Source organism: Manis javanica, chromosome 10, assembly GCF_040802235.1.
Source record: "Manis javanica isolate MJ-LG chromosome 10, MJ_LKY, whole genome shotgun sequence".
NCBI lineage: Eukaryota > Metazoa > Chordata > Mammalia > Pholidota > Manidae > Manis > Manis javanica.
In genome coordinates, this window is record NC_133165.1 from 36,585,629 (window position 1) to 36,612,478 (window position 26,850).

The 26,850-nt window shown below is 55.3% G+C and overlaps 1 protein-coding gene across 7 annotated transcripts in view; it reads left to right on the forward strand.

Moving 5' to 3' along the window:
- Positions 1 to 26,850, forward strand: part of GTF2IRD1 (GTF2I repeat domain containing 1) — a 109,958-nt gene that overhangs the window by 47,358 nt on the left and 35,750 nt on the right. For all 7 annotated transcript variants that reach the window (XR_012122207.1, XR_012122206.1, XM_073215205.1 and 4 more), the window contains 13 exons: positions 323 to 506; positions 1,261 to 1,568; positions 2,619 to 2,708; positions 4,353 to 4,436; positions 8,835 to 9,018; positions 13,708 to 13,733; positions 14,644 to 14,752; positions 15,611 to 15,648; positions 16,141 to 16,221; positions 16,836 to 16,925; positions 22,485 to 22,532; positions 23,339 to 23,404; positions 24,329 to 24,512. Coding sequence is in view for 5 of the 7 variants with exons in the window: in XM_073215205.1 (XP_073071306.1) it covers positions 323 to 506; positions 1,261 to 1,568; positions 2,619 to 2,708; positions 4,353 to 4,436; positions 8,835 to 9,018; positions 13,708 to 13,733; positions 14,644 to 14,752; positions 15,611 to 15,648; positions 16,141 to 16,221; positions 16,836 to 16,925; positions 22,485 to 22,532; positions 23,339 to 23,404; positions 24,329 to 24,512 (1,492 nt within the window). In the remaining 2 variants the exon portion in view is untranslated. The remainder of the gene's footprint in view (positions 1 to 322; positions 507 to 1,260; positions 1,569 to 2,618; positions 2,709 to 4,352; positions 4,437 to 8,834; positions 9,019 to 13,707; positions 13,734 to 14,643; positions 14,753 to 15,610; positions 15,649 to 16,140; positions 16,222 to 16,835; positions 16,926 to 22,484; positions 22,533 to 23,338; positions 23,405 to 24,328; positions 24,513 to 26,850) is intronic.

The window sequence follows — 26,850 nt, forward strand, 5'->3', positions numbered from 1 at the left end:
TTCTCCTAGCCGTCTCTCCTGCCCACATCCCAGGGCCCTGGTTTCCCTCCACCCAAAGTGAAGAAGGGACTGGCGAGATGGGGCGCCCTGGCCCTCAGGTGCAGATGGGGGGCCTTGTCTGCAGGCGTCCCCCCGCCATAGCCTGCAGGGCATTCTTCTATGTGAAGTCTGTAGTTAAGGGGTCTGTAGGGCCCCATCTCCTGGGAAACTGGCACCACAGGGAGTCACTCAGCATGCCCCCAGCTCTGGGGCATGCCCGGCCCCCACCCCTGCCTGGCTGCCCTCTCATACCAGGTCCTCTCCTCGATCCCCTCCCCGACAGGCGAGGCCCTGGGAAGGGCCAGCGTGGTGCCACTGCCCTACGAGAGGCTGCTCAGGGAGCCAGGGCTGCTGGCTGTGCAGGGACTGCCTGAGGGCCTGGCCTTCCAGAGGCCAGCTGAGTATGACCCCAAGGCCCTCATGGCCATCTTGGAGCACAGCCACCGTATCCGCTTCAAGCTCAAGAGGTGAGTGGGCCTTGGCCTGGTGGCTGGGCTGTGAGGGACAGGCCAGGAGAGCGACCTGCCTCCATGCTGGCTCAGCCACCTGTGTCCACGTACTCTGCCGGAGGGGAGGAGACTGAAGACACCCACAGGGACCCTGGTTATTAAAGCTCCTAGTCTGACAGGGGAGGTGAGGCAAAGATCCAGTCACAGGGCACCATATGAGCAGGTGTCGAGTCAGTTGTCTTCCCAGGGAAATTCTGTGTGGTAAGGAAGCCAGAAGAGACTTGGCTGGGGAAAAATAGTGCCAGCAGCACTCAGGTGTCAGGAGTGGCCTGGGCACAAGTGCGGAGCGGGAGTCAAATCATGTGTGCAAGCCTGGGCTGTGAACCGAGGGTTACATTGGGGACAATGGGAGGTGAGGTCATGGAGGCCAGCCCTGGGTGGGCACAGGCTGCTGGGGCTCAAGCCTGGAATGGGTGGTGCCGCGGGAGAGGGAGATTGTGAGCTGTGGCTGCAAGGATGTGATTGGTGGGCTGGGGGTCCAGAGGCAGAGGACAGGGCCTGGGTCTTCCAGGGGCCCAGCGTGTGGTCCCGGGCATGTCACACCCCAATCCCAGGCCTGCACCCCCACCTGTAAAATGGGGTCTAGTTCCTGTCCAGCACAGCTCGCAGTCTGTATGTTCTGCAGAGGGAGGCCTGGGGGCCAGTGGAGGAAGAGATACAACTGGCAGGACAGATGTGCAAAGCTGTGTCTGTCCTTCTCTCCTTCACCCAGGCCGCTTGAGGATGGTGGGCGGGACTCCAAGGCCCTGGTGGAGCTGAACGGCGTCTCCCTGATAGCCAAGGGGTCTCGGGACTGCAGCCTGCATGGCCCAGGGCCCAAGGGGGCGCCCCAGGACCTGCCTGCTACCGCCACCTCGTCCGTAGCCAGCTTCCTGTACAGCACTGCACTCCCCAACCACACCGTGAGAGAACTCAAGCAGGAGGCGCCCGCCTGCTCACTTGTCCCCAGTGACCTGGGCCTCAGCCAACCCGGGCCTGAGCCCAAGGCCCCCAGTGCCCAGGACTTCCCTGACTGCTGTGGTAAGCTGCTGCTGCAACCCCCAAGTCTGGGGGTAAAGCAGAGGTCACTCGTGGAGTTACCCTGCCAGGGCAGGTTGGGGTGCTCAGGCTTTCCCAGGGCTGAGGAAGCACATCAGGGCCAGGGGCTGGGGCAGGATAAATGTCATCCTAGCTTAGACCATTTGGATCTGGGGCCTCTGCAAAACCATCTGGAAGAGTGTTCTTGCCCTGGGACCAAGAGACACCCAAGGACCTGCCAGAGGAGTCAGTGGAGGCAGCAAACATCCTAATCAGTCCCATGTATTTAATGAGCGCCAACTACATACCCGGCCGGGATTAGGGCGGTACTGGAAGCAGAAAAGAAGGAACAGCTGGGTGTGAGAAAGACCCAAGTTCATATCCTGGCTTCTCTACATAGCAGCTGTGTGTCCCAGAGCAGATCTCTGCCTCTCTGAACCTCAGTTTCCTCATCTATAAAGTAGAAATGCCAGTAGTACCTACTTTGCAGGGTTGTTCTCCTAAGCATGGTAAAAATGCACAATCTCAGGCCTCTGCACCACCCTCCTGAGTGTGAAGCTCTGGGAGTGGGGCCCAGGCCATCTGTGGTCCACCAAGTGGTTCTGATGGGCTCTCACATTCGAGAACTGCTCTGTTAAAGTGCCAGGTGCAATGCTTGACTCGTAGTAGATGCATGTAAGTTATACTTAACTGTTACTACTATTATGAGAAGAAGAAAAAGGACACACACACACGACACGCATGCATGTATACACACAAATGTGTGTGCTGAGCTGGGAGATGGTACTGAAACAAGTGTCCTCACCTGTAACAGGTGATGTCTGACATCCTGCCCTGCCTGATCAGCCGTTTGGAGAGCAGGTTCTGCTAAAGAATGTCTCAGGCCTCTGGTCAGGGGACTTGCCTTGAGTTCATGATCCCAGAGCTCAGTTCTGGGGTCTCCCCAGTGGCTGAAACTGTTACCCAGAGCCAGAATCTGTGCACTCAGGCCAGATCTGGGGAACCTCTCTTGGGGCCCATCTCGAACCTGTACCTTTCCTCTCCCTTGTCCAGGACAGAAGCCCACAGGGCCTGGTGGTCCTCTCATTCAGAACGTCCATGCCTCTAAGCGTATTCTCTTCTCCATTGTCCATGACAAGTCAGGTAGGATGGCTCCCAGGGCGGCACCCTGACCAGAGTGGGGGTGCGGGGCTGGGGGTAGTGCTTACTGAAACGGAAAGTGTCTACTGGGTCTTTGTGAGAGAAAGGAGGAGCAGCTCTGGGCAAAGGTTTATGATAAAATCAGAGTATAATGGTTACGTATTGCTGTATAACAAACTGCCCCCGGTCTTAGCTTAAAATAGCAAGAGTTTATACCTAACAGGGTCTGTGGGTCAGGAATTCAGGAGCGGTTTAACTGGGTGGTTCTGGTTCAGGATCTCCCGTGAGGTGTAGTCAAGATGCTGGTTGGGGCTGTGATCATCTGAAGGCTTGGCTGGGACTGGAGGGACCACTTCCAAGCTCACTCCTGGGGCTGTGTGCAGGAGGCCTGTTCCTTACTCCATGGCCTCTACAGGGCTGCTTGAGTGTCCTCACAATATGGCAGCTGGTTTCCAGACCTTAGTGATCCAAGAAAGAGTAAGCCACGTGTCGCTTGTGACCTAGCCTCAGAAATCACTGTCACTACTGCCATATTCTGCCCATTAGAAGCCAGAAACCCAATCCAATCCGCACTCAAATGGAGAGAGAGGAATTAAATTCCAGCTCTTGTAAGAAGGAGTATCAAAAAAATGTGCACAGATTTTAAAAGCCCCACACAGAGTACTGAGAGCTGGAAAATTTGGGATTCATTTATACCAAAAAGAAATAAAGGGAGACTTTCTAGCAATTTTGCCTTGTGGAGGACTCAGCCTCACCTTCAGTGAGAGGCTCTTTAAGTAACCCTAGTCCCCAGGGATCAGAGTGCAGCTCCCTACTGCTTCAAACAAGGTCCATCCCTTGCAGGGAGGGGACATGGACATCAGGTGGAACAGCATCATGGGAGGCCATGGTAGGCAAGGGGCCCAAGCTGAGATAGAATCTCCCTCACTGGATACCAACTGGGTGATCTCAGGCAAGATAGCCACTCTGAGCCTCAGTTCTCCCATCTGAAAAATGGTAATAATGTTGATGTTTAGAAGTTGTCGTGAGAGATTAAATAGGATATTACACATATACATTAAGTACTTAGCACAGATAGGCACTTAGTAAATTAAAGATGTTACTTTTATAATTTAATGCACCAAATGATCACTCTTGCCACTAATATCAAATTGAAGCAGCTTTGGTTTTAGGGGAGAGGCCAGCAGGACTGAGGGCTTGAGGGAAGCCGACAGGGCCAAGGCTGGTCAGACCCCAGAAGCACAAGGCTTGAGGGTCCAAAGACTCAAGACTCGGGTCTCCTCACTCAGGGAGAATATTCTCCCAGCCTACTGCCTGTCTGGGGTAGGGGAGGCCCAGGACGGACGCTGACCCTGCATGAAATCCACTGCCCGTGGGGTGGACAGAGGCCAGAAGGGGGAGCAGGTGGGGACATCAGAGCCCCTGGGTCTGTGTAGAGCTGCTTCCTGGAGGAGGTGGGGTGGCCAGCTCCAAGGTAGAAGTGGGTGGAAGGGCTGGGGCTGGCCTCTGGAGGAGAAAGAAAGCCCAATGCGCTGGGCTGTCTATGGGGTACAGCCCCAGCTGGGAGGGTCCCTGGGGTAGCAGGGAGCCTGGCCATGGGGTCTCTGCTCTCACTAGCCCTCACTTGTACCTCCTGTGTTTTGATAGAGAAGTGGGACGCCTTCATAAAGGAAACCGAGGACATCAACACCCTTCGGGAGTGTGTGCAGATCCTGTTTAACAGCAGATATGGTGAGTGGGCGGCTTGGCCTGCCGTGTGGCCCCAGCAGCGTGTTGAGCATCTCATTACATGGCAATCACTTGTGTTCCCTAACATGACAGCGGGAGCCATATGCTGGCACCCGCACACCATCAACGCTGATGTCACCTCCTGTCTGGGGAGGGGGCGGTTGCGTCAATATTTCCCTTCCAGATTCTCCAGGGGCAGGACTGATCGCAGAGCCCCAGACCTTGGCTCACCTGTGGACGCTGGGGACAGACTGCCCATCTTGGGGGCCAGCCAGAGGGCCTAGAAAAGCAGCTGTTGGCCTCATGGGGCTGCATACCCCACAGTACCACTCCATTCCTGCCTCCTTGCCTTTACCAGTGCTGTGCCCTCTGCTGGGTGTGCCCTTGCATCTTTTGGGGCAAACTCCCACTTGTTCTTTAAGACTCAGCCTGGGCCAGGTGGGCCTCCAAAACCCTAATCCCTCTGCATTACACAGTGTACACTTGATGCACCCGGACTTGAGGCCCTCTCTATGTCCCCAGCACCCGGACAGGGCTGGGCTCAGCACATGTCAACCCCCTGCATTTTGGGCAGCAAACACAGGTAGTACCTGTGGCAGTGTGTCTTCCATGTGTTTGAGCTTCATGCCAGATGGAAAGCATAGCTCCTGATTGGCTGGAAAGCAGGGGTAGACCAGGTGGCCTGTGAGACCTTCCCACTCTGGGTCCTTGGACCCCCACTGTGCCTGCCCGTACCTGTTCTCCCTTGTCTCCTGAGCAGTCAGCGCTCACTCTCACTTGCTGCTCAGCCTTTATGGAGCTCCATCCGTAAGCCCCGCTTGTGGTGGGATGTGGTGTAAACCTTGCCTGGGTGGGTGGCTGTCGGTCACTGGGGCAGATGACACAGTGAGAACACGGGTGTGATGTCATTTGACACCACCTGAATGGGGCCCAGGTGGGGGGAGGGGCTCCACCCAGAGCTGCAGGACAGAGAAGAGGTTCAGGGGCCTTGTGAGCTTCCTGCATGTATGAGTGGGGGCCGAGCACTGCACTGGGAGTCCCGAGCCGCTTGCTGGGTGACCTGCCTCTTCTCTCTTTCCCTTTTCTGTCTCCCTCACCTCTTTCTTCCTCTTCCTCCCTTCCCTCCTGCCTTGCTAAAGGAAAACTCTCTACTCAAACACTTCTGACACCAGAACTGTGGGCTTTTCGCCCCAAACCATTCTGCCATCCTCCGAGAACACCAGCTGCATGTCTGCCATTCAGTTCAGTCCTGACACTAACTCCCCAGAGCCACACAGACCCCACTCAGCCCCACAAGTCTGCCCCCACCTCAACGCCAGTCCCAGGTAGCGGGTTCCCAGGGTACCCACACTTCTGTTCAACTTGGGTGCATACCTGCGGTTCCCAAAACCCTACGTCACAGAATTCCAGAAAACACTTTACTTACATCTGTTTATTATGAAGGATACAGATGAACAGCCAGGTGAAGAGGTGCACAGGGTGAGGGCTGGAAGTGTCTTGAGCACAGGAGATTCTGGGGTAGATGCACCAACCCCAAAGCTCTCTGAGTCTCTCCATTTGGAGTTTTTACAGTGGTTCCTTTAAGTGGCATGATTGATTGAGTCATTGACCATTTGCACTTAACTGTCTCCCCTCCCAGGGCATGGTGGGGCCGAAAGTTTGAACCCTCTAATCACAGGACTGGTCCTCAGGCAACCGGCCCCATCCTGAAGCTGCTGGGTACCCACCTAGAGTTACCTCATTCACATAAACTCAGGCATGAAAGGGACTTGTCATGGATAATAAAAGACACCCTTCTCACGTGTTACTTGGAATTACAAAGGTTTTAGGAGCTGTGGGCCAGGAACCAGATAGAAGATCACAGACTTCTTACTCCATCCAGATCACACTTGCTCCGTCCCTGCTTTTTCTTACAAATTTACTGGTTCACTCACTTACAGTTATGCATTTTGAGGCCCCAGCCTCGTTCAGTCAGGCCAACTCTGGTCTCAAGGTGCTTCAGCAGGTGCCCAAAGATGTGTCTACAGCCACAGGAGTAGACAGTCGTATATACACTTCAGTGTAAAGTAGCGTAGTGGGGCGGGGGCCCTCAGAAAGAGAGGACAGCTCAGAGGAAGATGAGGTCTCCATGGGGAGTTGGGGTGGCTTCATAGAGGAGGTACCCTTTTTTTTTTTGACCCACACTGGGGCTGGGGAGCCTGGGCCTTCTGGGTTGGGGTGGGGCTGAGCAAGCTTGTGGCCTTGTTGAGAAGTTGGTTGGCCTTGGTGACTTGAGTGTGGCCACCCTGGCCCACCCACTCCTGCCCTCTGCCTGATCCCTCAGAGGGCTGTGTGCACCTGAGTTCCCCCCTCCTCCGCCCCAGGCAGGTGTGAGCTGGGTGGGTAATAGCGAGAGGGCAGCCGAGGAGGGCTGGCGCAGCAGCCACCAGTCTTCCTGCCTGTTGTGCACCCTGGATGTTTCCAGAGCGCTGAGCCTTTTCCAGATACCGGCACTTGGGTCCCACCATGGCCAAATTCAAGGAGGAGTGTCAAGCTCGGAGTGGTGGAGGCCATGCGCCTCCTCAGGCCAGAGCTCCCTCCAGTTGCACTGGGAGAGAAGTTCCCAGGAGTACTGGGGATCCTGTGGGTGGGGACTTTGCTGGGCAGCCCGTGGCAGCCTGCAGACCCTGGATGAGCAAATCAGGCTCCTGGTTCTGCCTTTGAAAGCCACCAGCTCTGAGTGAAGTGGGCCAGTGACAGGGCTGGGAGTGCAGAGTTAAAAAAAAAAAAAACTTTAGAAAGAGATGGAGGAACCCCCAGCCTCCAGGAAGCCTCAGGGACATTGTCACCTGGGAAGAGGTTGTGATTAGAAGACAGACTGGGGATTGTGTGTGGCAACTCCCTCCTCCCCAGCGGGCAGCGGCTGGAGGCCTGGTGGGGTTATGCGTCTGTCCACTAGGTCTCCTTGCCGCTGAAGAGACAGGCCCAGCAAATCAGATGAAGCCGAGCGGAGGTAAACTCATGTAGACTCAAAGAATCTGTCATTCAAGTGCTGGGGCTGGGGGGCGGCTGTTGATGCTGGGGGTGGGGGGTGGGGGGAAGAAATGGTTTGACAGCTGTTGAGATTTCAGGGGTTTAATTTGACAATGAGCTAGAAGTGTGACTTAGTGGGATCTGGCTGCCAAGACCGCCAACGCAGACCTGGGCCACATCAACAGAAAAACACTGTTGAAGGTGTTCCAGGGAGGGCTCCAGGCGGCGCTGCCCTGCCTCTGCCAGGGGTGGCTGGAGGGCATGCAGCTCTGGGCGGCCACTTTTTGGGACAGACAAAGCAGGATGGGGAGGGGCCAGCAGGAGATGTGGGATCCTTGGCAGAGGCTGGAGTGACAAGACAAGTGAGGTGGACCCCAGCCCAGCTTGTCTCCTGAGACCTCCAGGCCTTGGGGAGAACAGGGACCCATATAAGCTCCACCAAGCTCGTAGTAGGTGCTCAAGAAGTCTTTGATGAGTGCATGAATGAGAACGTGGAGCTGGGGTATGTGAATGACAGAGATGGCAGAAGACCAAACCTCAGGGTCTGGAAGAAATGAACAAGAAACCATTTCATGAGCCTGAATTTTGTCTGCACTGCTGCTGGCAAAGCTTCCAGCTTGCAGCTGGTGCTGCATTTCTATCACTGATGAGAAAGGGGAGTGCCGAGCCCCTTCCTGGAGGCAGGGCCACAGTGTATGGCTGGGGCGTCTTGCCAAGAGCCAGCCTTGGGCCTGGGAGCTTCATCCATTCATTGGCTTGCCAGATACGCAGGGAGAAGCCTGTCTGTGTCCCGCTCTGTCTCAATCCCAGACACAGAGCAGTGACACCCCTGCTCCCAGGGAGCTGGGCTTCCAGACAGTGAACAAGCGCACAGATAAATAACACGCATAGGTCAGAGTATGCTAAATGTGGGGTGAAAAGCAAAGCATGGAGGGATGGAGGGGGCTGCTCGAGGCTGATGAGGTAACATCTGAGGGGTAACTTGAATGGAGAGGGGGAGGGAGGGAAGTGTATAGTCGTCTGGGAGAATAGTGAATAGATAGAAAAGCAAGGCAGAGGTCCTGGGGCAGGTGTGTGCCCAGCGTGTTAGGGAAGTAACAGGTGGGAGAGACTGGAGGGAGCAAGCAGAGGGGTCGAAAAGAGGAAGACAGAGGTGATGGGGTCCTGGTCACATAGAGGCTGTGACTTTGGCCTTCACTGAGTGAGATGGGAGCCTGTAAGCATTCCTAAAGTGAGAAGTGATATGATGTGATATTCAACAGTATCCCTCTGGCTGCTGCCCAGCCACAGTGGCACCGGGCGGGTGGGAGGTGGCGCTAACCGTGGACCCAGGGCCCTGCATGTTTGGCGGCCTCTGTCTCGCGCTCAGCCTTGCCGTTGCCCTTCCAGCGGAAGCCCTGGGCCTGGACCACATGGTCCCCGTCCCCTACAGGAAGATCGCCTGTGACCCGGAGGCTGTGGAAATCGTGGGCATCCCAGATAAGATCCCCTTCAAGCGCCCCTGCACCTACGGGGTCCCCAAGCTGAAGCGGATCCTGGAGGAGAGACACAGCATCCACTTTGTCATTAAGAGGTGCGAGGCAGGGGGTGTGGCCTGGTCTTCTCCCAAGGCTGGGCCTGGGCTTGGGCATAGTATGGAAGGGCTGGGCAGGGGTCACACACCAGGTGTGAGGCAGGGCCCTGAAGAGGAAGTGATGGGCCGGGGTAGGATGAAGGGGTTCTGTAATTTAACAGGATCGGGCATCAGGGCATGGGGGGAGAATTCAGGCTCCCTAACCAACAGCATGAGGCCTCTCCTTCCTGGCCTTTTCTGAGAGTAAATGGAAAGTGCAGGCACTTGGTTAAGTTCTTAGAAGGGTTTTCCTCCCTCTAAAGAAGGCCCGAGTCCTTTGAACTTAACCTGCCACCAGAGGGGATCCCACCTGAGCTCAGGTGGGGCTGGATCAGCCTCTCCCCTTCACACCCCACATTGGGAAGCCCTGTGTGCTGGCAGTTTGCCCCACTTTCCTGTCCTCTTAGGCACCAGCTCCCTTGTCCAGGTGTGGGTAGGTGGGAAGGAGAAGACCGCACAGTGGATTCCAGACCCTCAGCACCCCCACCACCGGGGGAAGAGGGTGAATGCTGGTGCTGCATCTCCCAGACTCCCCACTCGGGCAGGGAGTTTGCTCTAAAGCTGGCGAGCAGGCAAGCATCATCATTTTTCTGCAGGCAATGCCCAGACTTCCTGGGTTGCTTCCTCCTAAATGGTTAGAGATAGAGGGGTGGTGGCCAGAGGCCTGTGCCCTGCATCTGTCCTGGGAGCCCTCTGCAGCGCCCCCGCCCCACTCCCAGTGAATGCAGCACTCACCTTCCTAATGCTTGTTTAATGCCACGAGGCAAAGCAGGGCCTGAGTCTGGCTCATTGTTGAATCCCCAGTGCCTGGAACAGTCCCTGGTATGTGGTAGGTACCCAGTGCATATCTGTGGGGTGCTGACATGAGTGCAGGAGCAAAGGAACAATGGCTTGTCCAAATTTGGACTCCAGCCTTCTCATTTCTTAGAGTTAAGGAAACACACAGGGTGAGGGAAAGATGATGGCAGGGGGGTTCTTTAGGGGGGTCAGGGAGTGTCTGAGAGAAGGCCCTGTTTATTTAGCGAGGCTGGGAGGTTGAGAAGGGCAGCCTGCACCCATCTGGGCAGTGTCTGGGTGGAAGGGTTGGCCTCTGCAGGTAGCCCAGACATCCAGGGGTGCAAGTAGGCCAGGGCATGAGCAGAGACTGGAGAGACTCTAAGCGTGCAGAGCTGTCTAGAAGGGTGGGAAAGACCTCTGCAGGGTTGCAAAAGGCCAGAGCCAGGGTCTGCTGGGCCTTTTCTGTCAGGGGAGTGAGAGGACTCTGTGGGGACCAGAGCAGAGGTCAGGAGTTGTGGCAAGGAGGCTGCAGCAGAGGGCCAGGATGCATGATGGGCAGAGGGAGAAGTGACTGGATTCGGGATGGATTTGGGGCTGGGCTGGGGTTTGCAGGTGGGTGTTAGGAGAGGGGCAGAGAGGATCACCCCCATGTTTCTCAGTATCGGGGAAGCAGGTGGCGGTAGGGTGGTGAGTCCATCTTGGCTGTTAACTTGGGGATGCTCAGGAGAGGGAATTCTCAGAGGCTACATTGAGATGCCAGTAGCTCGAGAGAGAGGGCTCAGTTAAAGATAAAAATCTGGGAGTTATCAACATGGACCAGGAAGGGATCACCAGGGAATAGAGAGATGGAGGTGAGAGGGAGTCCCTCCCTGCACTAAAGGCCAGGGCGAGGAGAAGATGGAGTGGCCACCAGCAAAAAAGGCTGAGAGAAGTAGCCCAGGGAGGTGGGCACCCAGGGAGACTGTTCTGAAAGTCAGCTTTGACCGTATAGGTCTCCTGCCCAGCCGGGCACTGCAGGCCCTCTGCCCTCCAGTCACAGAGAACTCTGCCCTGGCAGCAGCCACTGTGTGTCCTTCCATCCGCTCTGCCTCCCACCCTCTTCCCCAGGCCCACCTGCCTCAGGCCTTTTTGGAAGCCCTGGACCAGCTCCCCACCCACCTTCCCAACTGTCTTGCTTTCCTCTGTCTCAGTCCCCCTGGTCCTCACTGGGAGAGAATTTCACCCTGCGGCCGCAGGAGGGTTTCCCCCTACGCTAGCAACTCACGGCTCTGTCACGGTCCTTACCTGCTCTCCTGCGGCCATGGGACCGCATCTGAGCTGTCTCTTGCACCCTAACCTCTACCGGGGGTCCCACTTGATAAGTCATTCTGGAGCTGAATTAAATCAATTGCCCATCTATCAGGCAGTGCCTACGGTTCTCTAGCTTAAATCTCTCTTGCTGTTGTCTAAGTCCTTTTCCTTCAGTTGATTCTTGGTAGGGCGCCAGGGGGTGAGGGAGAAAGCAGCAAGGACATCCCAGTGTCCCCTTTACATGCCTGACCATGGTATTGTAGTCCTTGCTGAGGCGAGCCTTGATCTCCGACCTTCCAAACTGTAGCTTACTTAATTCTTCACTAGTATTTGTCAAGTACCTCATACAGACCCAGCCTTTTACTGGGCTCTGCTGAGGACTTTGTGAAACAGCAGGCACAGTCCCTACCTGCCTCCAGAAGCCACTGCCAGTCATGGGGATAGTCCCTCCTGCGATGAGTCCAGGGTGCATCAAAACAATGTATTTCCAAGTGTAGAAACAATGGTACCTGACAGCAAGCCTGTGAGACTTCCTGGAGGAGGTAGCTTTGGCATCAGACAGACTGAGCTAGAAGTCTCTTACAGCATGATAACTGAATAGTGCTTCTCTTCTGAGCCTTTTTCTTCATTTGTAGAAATAGAGATAATGATACGCCCATCCCAGGTTTTTTCAACATAAAATGAGGAGGTCAACATAACTGCACATTTGACATGTAGTCGATGCTCCGTGAACACAAGTCCTCTTCCTTAACCTCATCTCCCTCACACACAGAAAGCAGTTAAAGTGCATTGGCACTGATGGCCTGGGTTTGGATCCTGGCCCTACCACTTCCCGGCTGTGTGTCCTTAGGCAAGTTACTTAACTGCTCTGTGCCTCACTTCCCTCATCTGTAAAATGGAGGTAGTGATTGTTCGTGCCTCTTAGTGCTGATTGGACACTGAATAATGGATGTGAGTAGAGTTCTCACGGCAGTGGCCGCTTTGTTGCCGGCCCTCCATCTGCTCCCCACTGTTGCACATCCCAGCCTTGTGAGGGAAGTACTGAGATGGTCCTAGCAGAAGTGAGTCTGGAGAAAAGAGGCTGAAGCAGCTAGGAGGCAGCCTCTGCCCTGGCCCTGGTGCCTGTGAGGTCGGGGGAGGTCAGGAGGAGCAGCTCGACAAGGCTGGTGGGTCTTGTTATTGGGGGTAGGAGGCTCCTGGGCCCCTACTCAAATCCCTTTCCCACCAGGACACAGCCCTGAGGCAGAGGGTCTGAGTGCACACCTGAGGGTCAGATTTGTGGGTTCCACCAAAGCAGAACCTCAGAGGGAAGAGCGTCTGGAGGGAGTCCGAAGACTCTGGAGTGTGCTGGAAGGTTGGCAGCGGCCCTTGGTAAAGGCCCAGCCAGCCAGGCAGCCCGTGAGTGCGTCTGTCATAGCCTTTGAGCCACATCAGACTCTCTCCCTGTCATCTGCCCCCAACTCTGCGAAGAGATCTGTGCCAGGCCCCTCCCGCTGTGCTCCCTGATAAGTAAATAACACCATAAATAATAAAACCGCAGCCATGGCGACAGCCTTCCTGTCACTGGGCAGCACTGAGGAAACAGGCCCCAAAAAGGAGGCCAGTTTCCCCAAAATGACTCCCTGTAGCTGCTCCTGGGCCTCCAGGACCAGCGGGGGAACCAGGGTCTCTCGAAGGGGAATGAGAGTGATGCCCAGGGTCTTGCCCCCTGGTGACCCAGACTGCCTTCCGTTGCTGCCTTCTTTGCCTGATTGAATTTCCCGCTGACCGCCTTGGGCACGATTAGAATCCCTGGTACTGGGACTTGGACATCCCTTCGTTTGTCCCATGTCACCTCTGCAGTCTGAGTTGAGTGATAAAGGTCCTGGTCCTTGTTCAGCCGCTCCATGGCATGTAGGCTGTGACGCAGGCCCCGCAGACCAGCTGCCTGAGGCTTCCCACCCCACAGAGTGCCACCCCTCCCCTGTGCCCCTCCTGGCCCTCCCCTGTGCCTCTACCTGGAGACCCTCTCAGCCGTCCCACCTGAATTTGCCACGCCCTCCTCTCTGAATCTTTCCCAACCCTCTCCCTCCTTGGCTTCTGGGAGACACATGAGGGGTCCTGTGTGTCACCCTGAGTGCCTATGATCTGTTGACAGGCCTGTTTTTGCAGTTAACAACACTTCTTGGGAAAAGAGCCTATCCCCACGCCTGTCCCTGGGACACAGGCAGCGTTGGGCTAAAGCCTACAGGGTCCTGGAGGAAAAAAAGGGAGTGAGTCATCCTGTAGCTGAGGCCAAGGAGGGCTTGGGGCTGGAAGAGGCCCCGGGGGTATCGTGCTGAATAGTTGGACCCGCCAGGACCACCAGGGGCTGAGCCATGCCTTCTGTGGTGTGGAATTGTGATCTGGGGGGTCTGCTGTTCTGGCCTGTACCTTCTCCTGCCCCAACACGTGACCAGCCTGTCGGAGCCCAAGTCTGCAGCTATAGCTGTGCGTGTAGGATTCAAGTAACCTTCACTGAGGGGACCTGGAGGCCAGCTCCCTGAGCCCGGAGGAGCCCTCGGGCCTGCACTACTCTCATGCCTGTCTCTCCTCTCTCCCCAGGATGTTTGATGAGCGAATTTTCACAGGTATGTGGGTACTGTCTAGTCCATCCTGAAGCCACCAAGCTGATGCCCCCAGGAGCCTATCACGCCCTGGGGTGGGTAGGGAGCCTGAGAGTGATTTCTGCATCCTGGGGCAGACACAGGCCTCTCAAGACTTGGGATGCCCCAGACAGGGAATAATAAGCTAACATTTGCTAGATGCTAACATGTGCCAGGTACACTTCCAAGCTATTAGTACATTTAATTTTAATTTAGTTTAGTTTTCAAAAGTTCTATGCCTATGACATGGCTTCTGTTCTTTTCCCTAAAGCCTATCTAGTGGGCAGTGGGGCCTGGCTGCAACCCAGGTGTGTGGCCCGAGGGCCAAGGCCACAACCAGGGGGTGGCACGCCTCTCAGGAGGACAAGATGAGCTCTGCCAGGTGCAGCAAAGGGAGCGACATACCTGGGTCCCCATCCCAGCCCTCCCTCCTGCCAGCTCTGTGACCTTGGGCAGGCCTCAGCTTCCACATCTATGAAATGGGGATGATAGGAACACCTTCCTCTGGGGTCCTGGGGTAATTAAATAAGAGGATGGTCCCGTGATACATCCTTGGGGGAGACTCAGGACTCCCTCAGCCCCAGGAGCCTATGCTGGGTCAGTACAGCTGTTTCTGACTGCCATCCCTCCTTCCTCTTGCCCAGCACTCCCAGATCCCTGGCCGGTACTACCACAGGGGCCCTTTTTGCTTCTCCCAGGGGAGGCGTCTCTCCCTAGGATCCATTCTTGGCTTGGCTGGACATGGAGCCCACAGGAAGGCGGGGCAGAGGCCAGACCGCACCATGGGGCGCCCCCAAGGGCATCACACAGAGCCCCTGCCCAGATGCCCCGCAGGCAGGAGAAGCCTGAAGAGCCTTCGCCCTGACCTCCCTTCCCTTCCTGACTCTCCACCCAGGGAATAAGTTTACCAAAGACCCCACGAAGCTGGAGCCAGCTAGCCCACCAGAGGACACCTCTGCAGAGATCTCCCGTGCCGCCATCCTCAACCTGGCCGGGACTGCTCGGTAATGCTCTCCCCACCCAGCTCTCGGCCCACAGCCACCCCTGCTCGGCTGAGAGAGTGTCACATTCGGGGAGGGTCAAGGCCTGAGATTGGCACAGCATCTCCCGACACCCTGGTGCCCCGTGCGGGCTCTGGGCCCTGCACAGGCACCCCCGCACACACCCGTGTGCCCTCACTCTGCTGTGGCCAGGGAGAATCTAAAGGGACAGAAAAAGGAGAGCACAGTGTCCATGATTTTCTTCCCCTGAGACCTCTTGTCCCCCATGTGTTGCCGGGATCTAGCTGGTCAGAAGCCTCTCCTACCTCCCAGACTGTCAGGCGTCTGCCCCATGTGCCCACAAGGCCCTGTACTGAACTCATGGCCTGGACCCCATCTACGAGTGTTGCCACCCCCATCAGGCTCTGGGGCCAGCAATGGGCCATTTATCCCAGGAATCAATCCCACGTCCAGCCCAGGCCTCTAACCACAGTGCTCTGTGAATTAACCGTATCATCTATCCCGGGGGCCCAGCCGAGCTTTGCTCCTCAAGACCCTTCCCAGACTTCCGTGCCCTCTCCAGGCTGGTGGCCCCACAGCTCTCAATTCCCCCGCCACCCCCAACAAGCACTGATCGAGCTCCCGGCTGGGTGGGGAAGGTGGATGTCCAGACAGTTCACCCCAGGAAAGCAATCAGGATCTTGGCTGGGGCAGCTGGGAGACTGCTATCCGGGAGGCGGGGCACTGGGACTCTTGCTGGGGATGGGAGTGAATGTGGTCAGGGGTGCATTTTGGATTGGCAGCCACTGTGAGCCCCTGACTGCTTGGAGCAGTAGAAGGTTGGGTCTGATGCCATGTCATTTCTCGGCTTCCTTCTGACAGGTCAGACAAGAGTGGTGCCTCTGAGGACTGTGGGCCAGGTGAGGCAGAGCAGGACCGTACTGTGTGTCACGGGCCGGGAGGGCATCCCCCAGCCCCACTTAACAGCCTTGGGGAGGCCAGCTCCGACCACGAGTCTGAAGCACTAATCAGTTTCCCCTGCCCTGACATCCCAGGCCTCAGAGCATGCTGGGAGCTCCCTGGGGGCTGGGAGGGGCAGGTGGCATGTGGGTGACGTCAGTGGGGAGTTGGGAGACCTGGATTCTGGCACCACCACTGCTTTCTAGTGTGTCTTTGGCTAGTGGCTCCCCCTCTACAGGCCTCAGTTACCCGGTTTATAGATTGGAGATGCCAAAACTGGCCTCAGGGCCATCTTGACCCTCCATTTCTGGTCTGGGCAGGAGCATGGGGGCTGACATGACTTTTCCTGGGTGCTTCTAACAAGTCACAAACGAGAATACTCTGGAGTGGTTCATCCTGCCCGGCCAGGCTAGTGCCTACATCTGACCGGATCCCTCATTTCCTCCTTGCAGGAACCTCCAGGGAGCTGGGTGGGCTGAGGCCCATCAAAATTGAGCCAGAGGATCTGGATATCATTCAGGTCACTGTCCCAGGTAAGGGACCAGCGTCTGAAGGGCTCACTGTGCTGTCCTAACCTGAACCTGCAGGAATCAAGTAGCTCCCAAAGAAAGGCTACCTACCAGAGCTACCACGTCCCCTTCCAGGCCATCCCTTCTGTCTCCCAAGGCCGTGCACCTGCTGGGAAGGGGTCTCCATGCCATTGTTTCTCTTGATCCTGAGAGTGCAGGGTCTTGCCTTTGCCTTCTTTGGCCACATCTGCCCTCTGTGCTGGGGAGTCAGGTCCCTCAGCTCCGATTCCTGACAGTCCTCCAGCCTGGCTTTCCTGGGATTTGTGAGGCAGCAGGGAGGAGAAGAAAAGGCATTGGAGGAAGAGAATCGGAGGGACTCCAGACTGAGCCTGAGTTTGTATGTGTTCCCTGGGGGCTCAGCAGGGGGTGACCTCTGGTTGCCCACAGGCCCCTCAGGCCCTTGCCTGGCCTCTGGCACAGCTGATCATTGAACTGATCAGTATGGCTGCCCTCCTGTAGTTCCAGGGCACGGCTTCCCTGCAGGGCCTCTGTGGGCATGCTGGGCTGGGGGCCCCTTAGGCACCTTGATGGGTGGGACAAGCAGAGGGTGCTCTTGTTATCTGGCGTTTTGTCTCCAGACCCTTCGCCAACCTCTGAGGAAATGACAGACTCGATACCCGGGCATCTACCCTCGGAAGATTCTGGTTATGGGATGGAAATGATGACTGGTAAGAAATGGCCTGGGAACCCACCTCCCTGGGGTGTAATGGAGAGAGGGGTGGTCCAGGAATCTCCCAGGTTTTTCTTGGTATTGCCTGCCCCTTTTAGAGGAAATCCAATACTTGCCTGACTCCTCTGCCCAGCCTCAGTTCCTTTCTGAAAACTTGAAGTAGGCATTGATTTATATTAAGTCTGGTTACTACATCTTTCTCAGGAACCCCCATTTGGATAATTTGTTCATTTATTCAACAATAATTTATTGAGCACCTGCTATGTGCCAGATCCTGGCGAACCATTCCAGAACATTCTCGTGTCTGTGACTTGTTAGAAGTGCCCAGGAAAAGTCATGGCAGCCCCTATGCTCCTGCTGAGACCAGGAATAGGGGGTCAGAGGACAGAAGAGTGAACCAAACATAAAAGTCCCTGCCCTTGTGGGGCTGACAGCCCAGTTCAGGGAGACAATCAGCAAGTGAAATAGAAAGTCAGGTGGTGGTAAGTGCTGTGGGGGACAAAGCCAGGAGGGGAAGTGCCAGGGAGGAGGGGGCAATTACTGCAAAACTCAGGTGGTCAGACAGGACCTCACTGAGAAGGTGGCATTAGAGCACAGACCTGAAGGAGGCGTGGGTGGGAGCCATTTGGATGTTAGGAGAGAGTTTCCCAGGCAGAGGGAACAGCAAGTGCAAAGGCCCTGGTTTGGCCTATGCCCAGCATGTCTAAGAAAAAACAAGGCCAGGTGGCTGGAGTAGAATGAGGTCAGGGAGGTGACAGAATATGTACGAAATGAACAGTGCAGAGATCTCTAAAACGTCATGTTCAATGTAAAAAGCAAGTGCAGAAGGATATGTACAATACAGCATTATCTAAATTTGGAGGCATAACAACAGTATTGTTCCATGTTTTATTAAAAAATATATAAGAAGGTTTGCTGTAGGCCCAGACAGGTTGGTACCATGTTAACTGATGACAGAATAAAGGCAGAAGGGCTCTCTCCTCATTTGCTTTCGTCTTCTCTGTCAGAGAAACTGGTCTGGAACCAGGAGCCCAGGTCGGTAAGGAGATGCAAGGGGTCCCCTGAGTGGCTGAGGTCTCCAGCTTTTGATGAGTGGAATCTCAGGCAGATAATTAGCTAACACCCACCATCCACAGTACTTGAGGAGTAAGCTGGACAGAAGATGAGCTGACAATAGAAACACCCTTCAAGGTGAGGGTTTGTCCAAGTTGCAAAAAGGCAGACCTTGAGTCAGTCCTAGGCACTGTTCTGGAACAGTTCTGCATAGACAACTGTGAGCCATTCAACTGTGTGGGGTCATTCATTAGGAGTGAGTCAGCTTGTAGGATGACAGGATCACAGGTTGACCTTGAGCAGCTGGGGAGGCAGGGCTTCAGGGGGCTGCAGCCCCCACCTGGGGAAGGTGCCCTGGAGGGCTCAGTCCTTCTGTCATATTTATTGGTTAGTTAGATAAAGGTACTGCAGGCAGCAAGAATGTGCAATTTGCAGATGCCTTGGGAGAGAATGAGCAGTCCACCCAAGAGTGGTGTTCCCCATGGTCTACACAGACCAGGACACTAGGCTGAAATCCTCAAGAAAAATTCGCTGCCCAAGAAAGGACATGTGTCGTGGGTAGTGTTCCCCGGGAACAGACTCTGAGATGGAGTTCTGTGTGTGGGGTGTTTATTAGGGGCTGCCCTTGGGGACCCACACCTGTGTAAGGGAGGGGCCAGAAGCACAAGGGGACAGGGGGAGCCATGCAGCCATGAGGCAGCCCCAGCGAGAGCCCCCACCCACCCCACAGGGAGGTTGGAGCCAGAATGGCCCCTTAGAAGTGTTCCGAGTCGAACCAGGATACCCTGACCTTTATACCCCTACCTCAAAGAATCATGGGACGTCGGCCACCCACAAGGGCAGCCCTAGAAGGGGTGACCGCTGCAGGCTGCCAGCTGACCACACCCCCTGCTGCTGGGACAAGCTCTTTCTGGACAGGGATGTGAGTGGTACAGTGTGCCAGTGCCTGCCACAACACGAATGACGATTTTGTAAAAAATGAGGGTGACAGTGATTAAATAAACACAGGCAGCCACAGAGAAAGGAGGGAGAGAGTAAAAGGGCATCTCTTTTGTACTTTTTAACTGGAGAGAACTTTGGTCAAGCATAGTGGGAAATGGGTACTCGTACAGCTGGTAAGAAAGCAAATTGACAAGTTGCTTTTTAAAAAACTAGTCAGCTCATAGAGCCATAAAAATGAGTCCCTCCCCAGACTTCCAGGAATCCAGTCCTAGGAAATTATCTGAAATATGGACAGTATTCTGCACAGAGATGTTCTTGGCAGTGTTAACGATGGCAGGGAAAAATTAGACCAGTCCAACTGCCAGGGAACTATTAACAGTACCCTCCCGATGGACTGTTATGCGGCCACTGAAAACAGGCAACAAGGAAGAATGCATAGAACACAGAGTGGATTGTATGCTGTTTACAATTGTGTTGAAAACATAGCCATTTTTTTTTTTAAAGAAATATTGAAACTGTAGCTACATGAGATACCTTCATTTCCGATGTGGTGTGCTTTTAATACCTTGGTAATGAAGAAAGAATACAATTTGTCCAGGCTGGGCATGACTGGACCTGACAACACCATGGGGAGTTTTGTTGACCAGAGGCTCAGAATGAGTGGGCAGAATGGCCAGGCTGCTAAGAGGTCACACAGCTCCCAGCTTCGTTCACAGGAGTTCTTCTCTAACAACTTAGAGGTCTCAATCTGGACACCTGGGGGCTGGGGCACCGCAGACCAGTATAGTGCCATTCCTGTTGGAAAGGCTTCTCCCTCCTGGTTTGACAGAATGGGACACTGAGGCCCTGCAAGGCCAGCCCACCTCCCCAGGATCACCCAGCCCCAGGCCAGAACCCAGCAGGGCACACTCCCTGTCCATGGCTCCTTTCAAGGCACCCCCTCCAAAACTGAGTAGTTTCTGAGGTTTTCAGGACCATGAATTTGAAGGCTGTGTGTGCGTGTCATGTGTGTGCTTTTTATGCTTACACGTGCTCATTGTAACGTAAGTGATGCGGAACTGTGTAACACATACAGAAGCTCCTGTTGCCCCCTGCTCAGGCAGCTAGTTTAGTGTCAATCCTTAGATGTTTTCTCTGCACACGTCACCGTTAACATGCTGTTGTTAATCTGTACGAATTGTCCCTCCTTTCCTCACCTGGTATCCTAGACATCTCTTTACAGGGGCATGGCATGGTATCCTTGGTGTGTCGTTGATCATTTATTGAGGTGGTTTCCAGTTTCTTGGTGTTGGAAATGGGGGAGCAATGAGCAAGTGGGTGGGTTGTCCAGGGTAGATAGCCCAGCCCTCCAAGCCTGGAGGAGAAGCAGGCAGGTTACTCACATTTAAAATTTGGGTCCCCAGTGCACATGGCTCCTTTGAAAGGCCCCCCCAGGTTAGACCCAGCCCAGCTGTTTGGGGTCCCAACAGCAAGGCTCTCAGGAGCCCCTACTAACTGACATCACTTGCCCTGGGCCCCCATGGATGGCTGAGTCTGGTCACCCGCCTGGCTTGCTGGATTGCTTCTACCACCAAGTGGGGTGGCTCTGCACGTAGTCAGTTCATAGCAGGAACATACTCCCTGGCCAGGTCTCCCCTCTCCTGTCCCTCACTGGCCGCCCTGTGAGCTTCATTTGGTGCTCCAGGTGTGACATCTGGACAGCTTCCTTCACCCTGGGACAGATGAAGCTACCTGACTCTCTGTCACATGTCCCTGCTCGGAGAAACCCTTCCTGGTGGCCCCGATTGTCCCTGTCCTCCAACCAGACTCATCTTTTCCTGTCTGCCCCACTCTCCATCTAGAAATGGCAAAAGTGCATTTTATTAGTGGGGTCCCCCAGAAGCTGACCCTGGGACAAATGCATTCTTCCATTTGGGAGGAGCTCCCAGGCACACCATTGTGGGGTGGGAAGCAAACCAGGACAGTTCAGGAGCGTTCCCAGGCCACTCACCGCTTCAGGCCGCGGAGCTGAGGGACCGCAGCCGAGTGAGCAGGGAGCTGGGGTCGTGCTCTGCCAAGCTCCTCTCCTGTTGTTGGCTGAGAGCCGGTTCCAGGCCTTCACTCTGCTGAGCTTACAGCTTGCAGTTGTGCTCCAGCAGCCAAGTAAAGCCTTCAGGCAGAGTCAGACAGGTCCAGCATCTCCTAGCTGCCCATTTCCCTGAGGAAAGTTCAGGCCTGAAGCTCAGGGCTAGCCCTCTACCTTTTCAAGTCAGTGACTGAGCATAGGTGAAACCCTCCAGAGCCTTCTAGCACCTTCCAAGATGAGCCCCAAGGTTTGGGCCTGTCTAGTGATTCCAGGTGCGGGCTGACATTCTCTCCATGGTGAGCGAAACTTGACCATTGACAGCTCTCCCAGTATCAGCCCCTTTCCTTCCAGCTCATGATCCCACATGGGACAGGGAGACAGTACCCTGCATCCCTCGTCCCCAGGCGCTATCTCCAAGAATTGGTGGGAGAGCAGATGGGTGCTGGCTGGGAGTGTGTCAGACCTGGGGTGCCCCTGTTTTTCACTGCTCACCAGCTCAGCTGCGTGTGGTGGGCTGAAATGTCGTGTAAGGGTTAGTTCCGCATGTGAAAGCCCCAGGCCATCAGCATTAGTGAGCTTCCTTAACCACAGCTCCCAAACGGTTATTTCAAGTGTTGAAAATCCCTCCGTGCTTTCCACCAGCCCTGGGAACAAAGGGCGGTGGGCTGAGGGAGGCCTTACAGCCTGCCACTGTAGGGCCTGTCCACCCCTGCTTAACAGACTCCCGCTGTCTACAGTGGTACTTCATCCTCCCGCCAAAGCTGTCATTTCTGAGTTTGCCACCACCCCCATGCTGCCCCTGCCTGTGTCCCTCTCTCCCCCACTGTTTTTCCTAGATACTGGATGCAGCCCAGCTTTTCCCTCCTGGAGGAAGCATTGCCTCCTTGCCCCGCAAAGGCCAGCAGAAGACCCCTACCGTATCCCCATACAGCTTCAGCGCTCCCCTTCCCTACCCACTGCACCACGTCCTCACTGCCTGTGAACAAGCCTCTGGGTCCATTGCTGTAAGCCTAGGCCAGGGCCAGTGGCTTCTCATCAGAGGTCCCCGGGGATCACCTGTCTCAGCGTCACTCCATGCATCCACATGCCTTCTCTGTCCCCTTATCTGACTATTTCTTCATGGTGTCACTGCCATCTAGCATTGTGTCACACATGATGTCACACCAGGAGGACAGGGCTTTGTTCCTGCGTGTCTTTGGAGCCTAGGACAGAACCTAGCACATAGTAGACAGAGGATGGACAGACAGGCATCTGGTCTCAGGAGGGTATGGACCCAGAGCAAGGGGACGCTTGGTCTCTAAACCTGCCCTCTTAGTGTGAAGACCAGGATGAGGTGCCTGTACAGAATCAAGATCCCTAATCCCATCGGGTCACTGTGCCATGCGCAGAGTCTGGGCCTGCCAGCCTGCCATCTCCCACTTGTCTGGCCTGACTTTTGCAGCATAGGGTCCAGGAGATGATGGACGTGGCTTCCTGGCATCCTCTGTTCTCTTTCAGACAAAGGCCCCAGCGAGGACCCGCGGCCGGAGGAGAGGCCCGTGGAGGGTGAGGCGCTGTCTACCTCCCACATATCACCCCACCACCCCATCCCTCCCCACTTCTCTGCCCTTCGTCTCCGATTCTCGCCAACCATCTCTCTCTGACCCCTGGTCTGGGCGTGGGAGACCTGTTTTCTAGAACTGGGAGGTACCTGGTCAGAAGAATGAGCAGCTTTTCTGATAGAAAGTGTAAAGCTTTTGTTGTTTTTATAGACACCCTGCTTCTTTCCACAAAGGTTTTGCAGCTGGGGTCTGAGTCTAGTCTCCCTGAGTAGAATTTAGTCCTGAAAGCACAGACTGGGCTTTGTGTCCAACAGTCATGCTCAGGAACACAGCTCGTGCCTCCCTGCTGGGGCAGTGGGAACAGGACCAGAAGCTAAGGGCGGGTCTGTTTCCTCTTGGAGGGGTCTACCCCTGGAATAGAAGGAGTGGGTGTCAGAGGAGAAAGGGGAGCAGCGTTCTCAGTTTGCAGGCTTGGCCTTCACCCACTAGTTAAGCACTTACCGAGCTGGTCTAGAGTGACACTCACTTAGAAAGGCTCAGGGTCACAAAACCTTCTAAATCTCCATTCATGCCTGGTGACACTCTAGCCCCGATTTCATAAGCAGGTATTTAAGCCCAGGAATTGCATGGCCCTGTCTGGGGGTGCAGTTTCCAAGGAAATAAGTGACCTGCCACCACCAGCCCTGGCCTTCCCCATTCCAGGGTCCTAACTCAAGACCATTCTCAGTGCCAGCAGAACTGGGACATGAGCTGAGTGGTGGGGTGCTGCTGTCAGCAGGGAGACCTAACAGAGTGCCTTTTGCTTTGCAGACAGCCACGGTGATGTGATCCGGCCACTGCGGAAGCAGGTGGAGCTGCTCTTCAACACACAATACGGTGAGCAAGGAGCCAGCGGGGCCCAGGGCATGCTGGTCCTCTCTCCAGCTGCCCTGATTTTGGAGGGACTTTGGACTGGTTCCCCATCCCAGCTGCTCCCTGCATAGAGATGAGAGGGTGGGGTGGCAGGGGCTGGGGGCACCCAGAGAGATTGAGGCACTGAGGCACTGCCAGGAACCCCCCCCCCCCCCCAAAACCTGGCACTCCGGCCACATTAGCCAACATGTGCATGCTCACGCACAGGTAGCCCCACCCTTGGGCTCCAGAGGCCCTTCTCTCTGCTGTGGGACTGCCTCTCCGTCATGGACTCCCGCCTTCAGGGTCCTCAGGGGGACCCAGACATAGCAAGAACCTTCCAAAGTTCAGGAAAGGGGACAGGGGGACAGGATAAGGCAACTCACAAAATCCCTGTGCCCTCACACTCATTTTACAGATGAGGCCTGGGCAAGTGCCGTAGCTTATCCGAGGCCCCACAGCTAGTGAGTGGCAGCACCTGGCCTACCCTCGGATCTGACCTCTTCCCAAGGTGTGGGGCTTGGCCACGTGCAGTTTTGAGGGTTCCCTCTGGAGGGCCTCTGTGGCAGCACACAGGCGAGGGACCTGGGTGGAGCTGGCACCAGGTCTCACCCGCCATCAGTAGTTGTCCTACACAGCCTGGGCGTGCAGGCACGGACTGAGCATGGGCATGAGGGTCTTACTGACTTGGGTTCACGCCCCCCAGCTCGGGGACTCTGTGACCTGAGGCCAGTCGCTTCCCCTCTTACCTGCCAACTTGAGCCACCTCTCAGGAGTGTTGGGAGGGGTCAACTAAGAACCGACTCTAAGGGGCTCTGGCCCTGTGGTGCCCCACACCCTGTGGGAGGTGGGAACTGGGGCTTGTGGCCCATAGCTTTGGGTGGCCCTACAGCAGCTGTGTCTCCACAGCCAAGGCCATTGGCACCTCGGAGCCTGTCAAGGTGCCCTACTCCAAGTTCCTGATGTATCCAGACGAGCTCTTTGTGGTGGGGCTGCCTGAAGGCATCTCCCTCCGCAGGCCCAACTGCTTTGGGATCGCCAAGCTCCGGAAGATCCTGGAGGCCAGCAACAGCATCCAGTTCGTCATCAAGAGGTGAGCCCTGGCAGGGTCCACGGGGGCCCCTGCGGGCTCGCCCAGCCTCAGTGCCGGACTGCCATCTCCCCCCTTTGGTTTGGGGAAGGCTTTTTTCTTTTTTCAACTGCAGGGCGTTAGATGGAGTCTGGCCACAGTTGGGCCAGCATGAGGTTGTCCAGGCCTGCCAGACCCAAAGCAACCAGACTGACGCCCTCCTAGTCCCAGGCGGGCAGGTCCCAGTTTGCCCAGATGTGAAATGGAAATACTCCCCCTTGCGTACTCACCTGGACTGCTGTGGGCATCCTCCAGGCAAATGTGTGGGTGCCTGGTCAGGAGGCAACAGGATACTGACGTGGGCAGTGCCCCATTCTCCCAGGATTAGCACATGGGATGGTGGCATTTTGGGTCCTTTCTGTTAATCCGGGCATCTCATTTTTGCCTGCGAGGACCCAGGGGAGCACCGGCTGCCGGCCTGGCTCGGATATAAGGTCCCTGTAGAGGAGATGAAAGCAGCTACGATTTAAAGATGAGGGGGTCCTGGCTATTGCTTCTGTTATCGTAATGTCTTGTAAGTTTAGGCTTCATTTGGTTGAATGTGGCAAGAAAGAGGAAATTCTTAAGGGTTTGTTCCCCCGGGGGCAGTACATAGCTGTGGCGAATTGGAACATTCATGGCATCCTTCATGCCTCGAGTGGCAGGCTGGTGACAGGGCTTGGGGCAGGGAGCCATCCTACATACAGGGCCTGCAAAAGCAGAGAGGGTGGTGCTCCAAGAGACAACTAACAGCCCTTCAACAAATACGTCTTGAGTGCCAACCATGTGGCAGGCTGTAATACAGCAGCAAATGCCAGTGAGCTCTGTCCTCAAGTTAGCCAGTCTCACCGAATAAAACCGCAACAGCGTGTTGTCAGCTAGAGATAAATGCAGGGTAAGGGGGCAGGGAGGGGCAGGAGGACCTTGTGTAAGTCAGTGACATTGGAGCAGAGACCTAATGAAGCAAGCCATGTCAGTACCTGGTGGAAGAGCATTTAGGCAGCTGGACTAGCAGATGAAAAGGCCCTGAGGCAGGGACATGCTTGCGTGTTTGAAAACTATCAAGGCAGTGGTGTGGCTGGTGTGGAGTGAGCAAGGAAAGAAAGAGTGGTGAGTGGCGAGGCCCTAGTGATAGCAGGCGCCAGATCATACAGGGTCTTGGGGCAGCTTAAAGGGTTTGGATTTTATTTTAAATGTAATGAGAACTCACTGGCAAGTTTTGAAGAGGGTATGACATGATCTGGCTGTTGTTCGTTTCCCCAGCTGTGAGATTGGGGAGATCTAGGGGCCGTGGGCCAGGGCAGAAGCAGAGACCAGCGAGGCTTTACTCTGGCCCAGTGGACCCAGTGGCAGCTCTGACTCGGTAAAGGCAGGGGTAGGGTGGCAAACAGTCAGATTCAGGCAGAGTTTGAAGATGGACTGTCTGAATTTGAAATACTCGAGGTGGGGTGGGAAAGAGGGGCTTGATGCCTTGAGGTTAGAGGCTGAGCACAGGTTGGTGGGAATGCCATTTTCCAAGCTGGTGATGATGCCGGTGGGGGCCACAGTCAAGAGCTGGGTCTGATGTGTGTTAGGTTGGAGGTGTGGGGGGGCCTTCCCGGGAGGGATGCTGGGTGGATAATGGGACTCAGAGACATTAGGACCAGGGGTGAGGTGGGGAGCGAGCTGTCGGTGTTCAGGAGGGATGTAACATAGGGGGGCTGCTTGCCTTGTCCACCCTCTCCAACTGAGAACCTGAAGCACATGGGCTGTTGGAAGGCAGGAGCCAAATCAGCATCAAATCCTTGGGAGGTGATCTTTCTAATTGTTTACTTGCAGAGAGAGCCTCTTTCCTGCGCTCATAAGCATTTTTTTAATGCTACTTTACACATGGAAAGGGAGGCAGCTTAACCTGTGTTCTGTGGCAGGCATGAGGCGCAATCTCCGGGGCCTGAGTCCGGCTCCTCCTGGTACCCTCATGACCCAGGGCAATTTGCTCAGGGTGTTGGGAGGAGCGCGGGGCCACTTCATGGAGTGGCAACCTACCAGAAGTACCCAATCCATATGGCTTTTTTTTAATGTCAGGTTTATTGAAGTTTAATTTGCCTTCAGTAACATTCACCCTAATTTTTAAAGGTACACCTTTTTGAACTTTGACAAACTTGTAGAGTCATACAGCCCCCACCACCATAAGATACAAAACCAGTTGCATCACCCCCAGAAACTTCCCTTGTGCCCTGCTTCTTGGCAGCCCTAGCCCCCAGCCACCACTGATGTGTTTTCTGCTGTCATTTTGCCTTTTCCAGGATGTCACATCAATGGGACGATAATACAGTGTGCAGCC